The 8833-nt window shown below is 46.9% G+C and overlaps 2 protein-coding genes across 2 annotated transcripts; both read right to left on the bottom strand.

Annotated features, from left to right (window-relative positions):
• Positions 1–553: 553 nt before the first annotated feature.
• LOC115393415 (methionine-R-sulfoxide reductase B1-A) lies at positions 554–2942 on the bottom strand. The gene is made up of 4 exons (XM_075410429.1): positions 2814–2942; positions 1682–1824; positions 1492–1609; positions 554–1298 (listed from the first exon to the last, which is right to left on the bottom strand). Exons 1-4 carry the CDS (start codon positions 2866–2868, stop codon positions 1282–1284), a joined length of 333 nt encoding a protein of 110 aa, XP_075266544.1. The 5' UTR covers positions 2869–2942; the 3' UTR covers positions 554–1281.
• Positions 2943–4113: 1171 nt separating this feature from the next.
• Positions 4114–5575, bottom strand: neurl2 (neuralized E3 ubiquitin protein ligase 2). The gene is made up of 2 exons (XM_030098520.1): positions 4741–5575; positions 4114–4571 (listed from the first exon to the last, which is right to left on the bottom strand). Exons 1-2 carry the CDS (start codon positions 5573–5575, stop codon positions 4456–4458), a joined length of 951 nt encoding a protein of 316 aa, XP_029954380.1. The 3' UTR covers positions 4114–4455.
• Between the last annotated feature and the right edge of the window lie 3258 nt (positions 5576–8833).

The following is an 8833-nucleotide window of genomic DNA, read 5'->3' as shown; positions in this document are numbered from 1 at the left end:
AAGAAGATGAGGCTCCAGTATGTTGCTCATGAAGGGGGGGGGCATCCCTCTAGGACCAGCAGAACCAGTAAGATTAACCAATTCTGTGTATGACTTGAAATGACACGTTACATCAAATAACTCAGGACTGGTATGAGGTCGGAAGATGGAGCCCCAATATATGTCTTGTGGAGCGGTTCCTGACATGTTTGCAAGGTTTCACCCCTCTAGGACCAGCAGAACCTGTGCTGTTGATGAATTCAGGGTATGTCGGACTGCAAATATTGAATCTCGCACAAGAAAAAAACCAAAAAAAAAAACTGCCAACCCTGGGAGGATGAGGGTTCAGTAGATTCATCCCAGGGGTGTGTCTGACAAGGTTTTACTTGTCTGTGTAAACGTACCATTTTGAAGGCCAATTTGCATAACAAACATGCAATGACCCTCTGGGGAGTGTCTGTGTGAAGTCTGGTTGACAGCAGACTTCATGTGATTCTTTTAAAAACTGAGATTCAGGGAGTAAAAGTGATTTAAACCAGTTTATTTCTATTTATCTGATCATTTTGGGGAAGAAAATTGGTTTAATAGACAAATAAAACTGTTTTTTTTCCAAAGTTTTTGTAACTCCACAGCGTCCGGTGGCCACAAATATTCCTTTTGAAGTTTTGGCTGGTCAGTGAGGCAGAGGCAGAGGTCTACTCCCAGCTGTTCTCCGTTTGGTGGAATCATCAATCCCTCGGTGTTGGGATAGATAAGAAAAGATGGTGTGAACTTAATCATTATTACTTTCAATAAAGGAAGCAGACAAGAGGAAATAATCTATTAAATATATTTTCCCTTATTTTGAGCATCATAACAGCAGCAGTGCGAAATAAACCAACATGGACATTCTTCCTAAACTCTTCTAGTTCACAAATCAACAATAAAAAGTAGATTACAGAAGAAACTGGACATAAAGACAGTCCAGTGCAGCACGCAGTGACAGTTCCTGGGGTCTGGCTCTGCTGTGAGAGGAGCAGACTGCCGATCTGACCGGAGTGCATAGATCACATGTTATACTGCATGGAGAGTTTTCCACGTGCACACGAGCAGCAGGCTCATGCTGGAAGGTAGCAGCAGGTTTCTACGTGTACTGAGGGTGATGTGTGAGCAGAGTGGAGGAGGTTTGCGGTCGGCTCCGGGGTCAGGTTCCTCGGTGGACGGGACGTCCCCGCGGGGCTTTGGCCCCGTCCACGTCACCCGCTGACCCGCCGGCCGGCCGGCCGGGGCAGGGACCGAGCAGCAGAATGCCTCGCCCGCTCTTTACTGCTTGTCCTTGACTGGAACACAGAAGAGAAACAAGTCACGTGACTTCAAACTGCTTCTGCCTCGCCGGATCTGGAGGAGAACGGGGACTGGACTGGAGGAATGGCCACGAGCTTCTGCTTCTGCTGCGCTACTGTTGAAAGGGACATTTTAAATGTGGGCTTTCAGAACCAGCACTGCCCTCCGCCGGAGGCGTGACCGCCGTACCTCTGCTGGGGACAAACTTGAGCGAGTGGCTGAATATTCAGAAGCGCGACGTTCCCTCCTCCGGCCCGTCGTTCACGAACTCGTGGCCCAGGCCGTTCCCACACTTTCCGCACAGGACCTGCGAACAAACGAGGCTTTACGGCTGGAGGGGCGGCTCCCGGCGGCGGACCGGCGCTCCCCTGGCCCTGACCTTGAAGGCGGTGAGGCTCTCCATCAGCTTGGTGACGCTGTCCTCTCTGATGGTGTCCCTGAACGCCGGCCACGGGGACGAGTGGGCGAACTTGGAGCGGCTGGAGAACAGCGGGTGGTGACACTGGGAGCACACGTACATCCCTGGAAGGAGAGAGCAGCAAGGTTTCTCTCCCTTTTTCCTGGTGTTTATTGATTCTATAATATCACAAAGTCCATCATTAAAGTGGGAAGTTTGAGGCGTCGTGAAGGACGTCTGTCTGAAAGATGCACTAATCTTTAATATTGTAACTGATGAGGAAAAGGCTGGACTGGTTTGTGAAAATCACTGAAGCTCAATCTGATCTCTAGAGAGAGAAAAAGTAAAATAAGAGCATCAAAACCAATCAGTGTAACGACTGATGTTCAGGACAGTCTAGAGAAAAGAAGGGAAAAGGTTAAAAAATGAAAAAAAATATTGAAAAATGGGAAAACAATGAGCGAAAAAGCCAAAAGAAAGAAAGAAAAGGAAAATTTTAATGAGAATAAAATATATAAAATATAAATTCACAAATGTATACACAAGTTGATTTGTAAAATAAAATAAATATATATGCTGCCTCAGAATTCAGCTACTGCTGCTCCACTGATAAGCCTCAGTTCTGTCTCCTCATCTTATTTAAAATAAGGACTCAGTAGCCATAATGGAGTTCCTCTCACTGACTGTCAGACTGAGTGTGTAAAAACACCCATAATGCAACAGTTCTAGGAGTTATTTGGATATTTCACTGTAGTTGTAGTGATAATAGTTGGGAAAATATCAACATTTTCATCAGGTATACTTTGTGCATCAAGAAATAAAACCTTCATAGCTTAAATTTAATAAAATGACACTGAAGTCACTATTGAATCAGAGATATTACAATTTATATGCATTATATTGTCACATCACGTGACCTTTCCTGCACACCATCATGATGAAAGGCTGGATTATTATGTGATGGTTTTCTTAACGTTGATAACCTGCTATTCTCTTATAATAACATTAATGCTGATCTCAGGGTGAACACGCCGCGGAAACACGCTGTTATTTCTGTCCTCTTTAATCCACTTATATCACCTCTGTGCTTTAAAACGCAGCTCCGCGCGCTCACCTGCTTTAAAATGATCCTTGTAGATCTCTCCTCCGAAAAACTGGCAGAAAGACATGTCGTGGTTCCCTCTCAGGTCCGCAGCAGGAGAGAATAAACGCGGATGTCGGAGCGTTTGTGTCTCTTCTCCGGATTCAGTCCTGCAGGTTGAATCGCGGAGCTCCGCCTCCTGCTGTTCCCGCCGCCGCCGCCAGGGGTCACTGCTGCTCTGTGCAAACAGCAGTGAGGGGGCGCTGCAGGATGAGGGGCTGCTGGTTTGGTTTAAAGGTGATATTCACATTTATTGATTAAAATAATATTTTTTTTAAAAAAGACCATGACAGAAGTGGGAGCAGTCATCATCCAAACTTTTGCAGTTATGTTTCTCTGGCAGGTGCAACAGGTGCATCGAAACAAAAAAAAAAAAAAACTGTTTCCACTCTCAATGGAGGGTCATAGTTTCCACCGTCCAGGGCCTTTCTGTCTGTATGCATGCTCCGTCCTCCAGGTACTGCAGTTTCCTGCCACAGCCCAAAAGCCTACATGTCAGGTTCGTGGATGACTCTGGATGTGAGAGTGTGTGTCTGTCTGTGTGTGTTCTGCTCTGTATCCCACCCTCACCCTGCACGGGATTAATCAATAAGAAGGATGGGATGTAACTACCCTGAACTCTCATTGACTGATTCACACAAATTCTGAACATTGCAAACCGTCTACTGAGAGGAAACTGTGTGTTTTTAATATTGCACTAGCATGTTGATTTGCACCTTGTTCGTGGTATAATGATAATGAAGGCTGTTCTACTGTACTCTTCCATTAATTTCAGTCTTAGTCTGAGTCTGATTGCCTTGTTTTGACAAGATATTCCATATTCATAAATTGTTAACCAACAAAAAGATATAACTCTTAAATTATTAATAAGTTGGAGTAACATCTGATCTTAGGAGATTTTTTTATTTTCAGGTACATTTGTTATAATAAGAAAAAAATACAATCATGAAAGGCTGAAATATACCTCTTTATGTGTGTAGGAAATCTATTGATTGTTTGTTCTCTTTTTCTGCTACTATTCATTCACTGGCTGCTATGTGCAAAGGTCTATCTGTTGAGAAATGATGAATCAAACAAGACAATACACTACACTGATACACTACACAACGCTGAAACACAACTGATTTGCTCTCCCTCTCAGCTGCAGGATTTTTGTGTGCAGCTTTTTGCCCTCGTAGCTGCTACAGTTTCACTTTCCATGATCAGAGAAAATATGCAAACCAATGCAAAACTGTTGCAGAGCAGAAACAGCAGCTCATCAGAGGATGCGAAATTCTTTTTTATTTCCATCAGAGAAATGCTGCTATTGAGCAGGATTTGATAGAAGGAATGTCTGCTACACAGAACTCCTCAGTAATGGAAACCTGATAAACAGACGGATAACCCGATGCTGTTGGTTTATTTCAATCTTTAGTGACATTTTGAGGCATCGACATCAACTCCAACCAGACCGTGATTCATTTCACCAGTGAATCACGCCGTGACTTCCATCGTAGAGGCGAACAAAAGTTTCTCAGAGAGAGAGAGAGAGAGAGAGAGAGAGAGAGAGAGAGAGAGAGAGAGAGAGAGAGAGAGTCCGTTCCAGGTGTGTGTTCTCCACTCAGGTGTGTATTCTTCACTCATACTTGCAGTAGTGTTTGAGCGCTTCGGGCAGCGCCAGCCAGTCGATGGCCATCCTGTGGACGATGTGCTTCTGAATGGTCTTCCTGCACAACGTCTGCAGGGACGCGACTGAAGAGGCAGAGCAGAGACGACAAAGACCAGATGAGACAAGTGAATCTGAAAGATCACAGAGCGACGCCAAACAGACAGATGGAGCCAGCATCCATAGCCGTTTTGGATTTTCTTCCTCGTGTTACCATCATGGAGCGATTTAAACGGTTGCTACGGTGACACTCACATCCATACTCCACCTGGACGATCCGGACACACTTGGTGGCGGCGAAGACGTCCACCACGGCGTAGAGAGGCTGGACGGTGGGGATGTCCTTGGCCGAGGCGCCCATGTCCTCGCCGTTGATGACGATGTGCATGTCGCCCAGCAGGGGGCCTTTGGGCACGTAGAGCACGCCGATCCGGCTGCGCCGGGCCGTGGGGGGCAGCGCGTTGGTTTTGTACAAGTCGTCCAGGATGTGGCTGAAGCGCCCGGGACGACTGCGACCCACCAGCTTGTCTCTGGGGATCCGAATGTTCTCGATGTACAAGTGAGTGTCGGTAAAGAAAGTCTTTGGCTTCGTGTTGTTCTCTCCTGGACCTCCTCCGTCTCCTGGACCTCCTCCGTCTCCTGGACCTCCTCCGTCTCCTGGACCTCCTCCGTCTCCTGGACCTCCTCCGTCCTCGTCCTCTCCTCGCCCAAGCCTCCGTCCTCCAGCCGGCTCTTCCTCTCCGTTTTCTGGATCTTCCACGCTTTCGATCACCTTGTTGTGGTTACGAGTGATGGCGAAGATCCAGCTGTCCCCCGAGTCCGTCAGGTCGGGGATGGAGTACTCCGGGACCACCTCCAGGCTCCTGGGGTCCCGGGACGTCAGGCCCACCCGGAGGTGTCCGCACCAGCCCAGCTCTTTGTCCTCGATCTCGACGAGGAAGATCTCCCCGGGCTTCAGGGGGGCTTTACTGAAGCAGACTCCGTTAGCGAAGCTCTCCACGCGGGTGGCCTGGGTCCCCGACCGGTCCAGCCTCACGTTGGCGCCGTGGATGGGGTGGAATTCCAGAAACTGGTCATTGAAGGGCTCCATGTCCAGATCCAGCAGTCCTTCTGTCTCATGGAATGGAGACGACGCTCGCCATGAAGTTCCCTGCCGGGCGGCGGAAAAAAAAAACCCCGAAACAAACCTTCAGATGAGGCAGCCGTGCTGCGTTCAGGGACCACTGACAGCGAGCATGTGCCGCTCACGCCGAGACGCAACAACCTCCAAAGACAAGCCGCACAGCCGCAGCGGGTCCAGATCTATTTTTGAACAGCTGCATGCATGTGTCAACAGACGGCAAGCTATAAGTGTGTGTGTGTGAGTGTGTGTGTGAGACAGTTCTTGCTTATCACCAGCCAGGCTGTACACCGCCCTGAGAGCCAGACGAGTCTCCATAAGTCTGTTTTAAGTGAAATCCTGTTTTAAGCTGAGACTGAAGTTAGCATTCAGTTAGCTTTGGTGTTCAGAAGGAGTCTGGTGGGAACTGAGCTCAGTGTCCCGGGAAGACATGAAACCTGACCTCTGTGTGTGTGACGGATTCATTAAAGTTATAGAGACACTTCCAGGTTAGTGTGAGGATTACATGTTAGAACGGATGTGCAGAGAAATGAATATAAGACTATATAATGTCTCCGGGAAGCACACACACGTGTGTGTGTGTGTGTTGGGGGCTCGGAGGGGCTGGTGTGTGCACATGCTCGCAGTCGTTCCCTCTCACACGCACACACACACACACACACACACACACACGTGGAGGGGGGCTGGAGGAAGCCCTGCGGGCCGGAGCGCTGGTTTCATCTCTCAGAGCCGTGTAGTGAAGTAATGACTGCGTAATTATCAGAACGCCAAACGCTGCGCAGACGTGTTAAACCGCAGAGCTGCTCGCTAAATATAGGCCCCGCTAATGCAGGGGGAAGGCCCTTCTCATGCAAAGAGGCAATTAAAGTCAAATAGCAAGATAGTGAAATCTGCAGAGATGGAATATGGAAACAGAATTATACAGTAAGATATGAAGAGTTTTTAAACCAGGAAGATCTTAGATGCTACATTTGAATTGAATATAAGACCCCGATGAATTTATTATAGTAAATTCCCTGTAAATCTAAATGTTCAGGAGGACATAATGAGTGGAATAGTTGTTTTTTTTTACAGGAAGTAGCTTTTCCAAAAACCGATGTCCTCGTATGTGGACAACTTCACTTTTATGACATTAAAAATAAATTCCACCTTCATTTACCTGTAAATAAAAGGTCCGAACTCATTGAAATATCGTGGTTTTCTCTGGTTTCCGTTGTGGTGTAAACGCCTCCTGCAGCCCACGCCACCTGAAGAAACTTCAACTTACAATCAACAGATGAACCACAAGAACACACCTGATGAGACCAAACACACAGGACGATCCCACCAGAGGAAACTGTAAATGTAAGTAGATTATTATTGCATTTTTCTGGCCCTGTGTGGAAAGAGATGATGATATGAAAGTGTAAAGAGCTGGAGTCGGGCCGGGTGCTGGCTGGGCCCGCTGGAGGCCTGGGACGCCTGCTCAGTGATGGATGGGGGTTATTGGGCCGCTCTGCCCCGCTCCCTCATCCTGTCACTTCTGGGGCTCGGTGTGGGTTTATGTAGGCCAGAAAGGAGGACAGGAGGACTGCTGAAGAGAGGAAAGCCACTCTCACACCCTCCATTCCTCATCACAGCAGGGACTCCTGCGAGCAGGCAGCACTTTCTGAACTTAATAAGTTTTTAATGGATCCCATTAAGATGGAGCACCAGAGCTTTTTTTTTAATTGTTTTTTTTTTTTAAACAGTTTCTCTTCTGTCAGCATGCAAAAAGATGGCTGGAGATCCCACATCACGGCCCGAGGCTGAGCTGGAATTACCTCCCGGTTCTGTGCAATCAGACCGTTTACCCTCAGATCGGTGAGGCGGGCTTCATTTGTACGAATGTTGGGGCTGAAAGAACCTTCATCTGGATTATCAGGCAGCCCGGCCACACATCTGGATGAGGAGAGAGAGAGAGGGAGAGAGAGAGGGAGGGAGAGAGAGAGAGAGAGAGAGGGAAGGAGGGAGAGGGAGGGATCTGGCTGCTCGGTCACTGCTCACACTATTGGAGAGGCAGATCGCAGAAGAAGCACATTTCAGTTCCACAAATACAGGATTCCCGGTAAGTTAAATGTCTTCTTTTCCCCGCTCGTATTTTGTTGTTGCTCTGAGAGTTTCATTTGTTTTTGTGTGTTTATGTGAGTCTCTGGTCTTTGGTGCAAACAGAAACATCAACACACAGCTGAGGGTGTGTGTCTTCAGTGTGTGGATGTGACGGATCCTCACAGGGATGCTGACCTGAATCATATCATACTGTGTTTACATCCGCTGCACGTGCCGAGGCTTCCAGGACTGACTCCTTCTTTTCATGTAATCTGACTTTATATCAGACGGATCTCCGTTTCTCTGCAGCTCCTCTGTCGAGGCTCCGTCAAGCTTTCACCATGTGGAGTTCAAACATTTTGAGTTCATTTGCAGTCCACAGTGACTGTTTTTATTTGTGTAGGCTAAAAAAAAAGCTAAAGATGTGAACAGTAGCTTTCAGAAAATAAGAAAGGAAAAGGGAAAAAATACAAAAAGGAAGAAGAAAGAAAAACTGAAAAGATCTAAAAAAAGGAAGAAAAAGAAAATGGAAGATAATGGAGGAAAGGAAAAAATGACGAAAAGAAGAAAAACAAAGAAGAATGGCTAAAAATATCATAAAAAATCTAAATTCTACCTGTGACATTCATTTTTCATACAACATTTTTCTTAGTGTCAGATCATTGACATGTTTTGAGGCCCCAGACAGATTTTAATGGGTGTGAATTCATGAAAGCTGCTCTTCTGGCTGCAGAGCTCCGCTGCACTGCAACGCCAGAAAGTCTGGTGATCAGTCATGACTGATTATTTGAGGTGTATTTTGTGACAGAAAGTGATGAACCAGATGTTTAATTTATAAACTCTGTTGCATGTCAGTGGTGTAGTGGTCAGCTCTCTTGCCTCACAGCAGTCGGATCCATAGTTCGAGCGCTGGCTTGAGATCCTCTCTGTGTTGGATACGCATGTGTGGGTTTTCTCAAAGATGTTCCGCTGTGTTTGACTTTTAAACCGAACAACAAGCAAAGGAACAAATAAGCATATCGATAAAAAGATGGTGTGTCTTCTGACTGGAGACAGCAGTGGGTCACGGAGACGAGCCCGCTGGGAAACACAACCCACCAAATGTTGGTTGATCCAGTAATCCGACTGTGTGATTTGTCAGATTTGACAGTAAAACCCCTG

Source organism: Salarias fasciatus, chromosome 8, assembly GCF_902148845.1.
Source record: "Salarias fasciatus chromosome 8, fSalaFa1.1, whole genome shotgun sequence".
In the NCBI taxonomy this organism is placed as follows: Eukaryota; Metazoa; Chordata; class Actinopteri; order Blenniiformes; family Blenniidae; genus Salarias; species Salarias fasciatus.
This window is presented reverse-complemented; position numbering and strand designations above follow the sequence as displayed.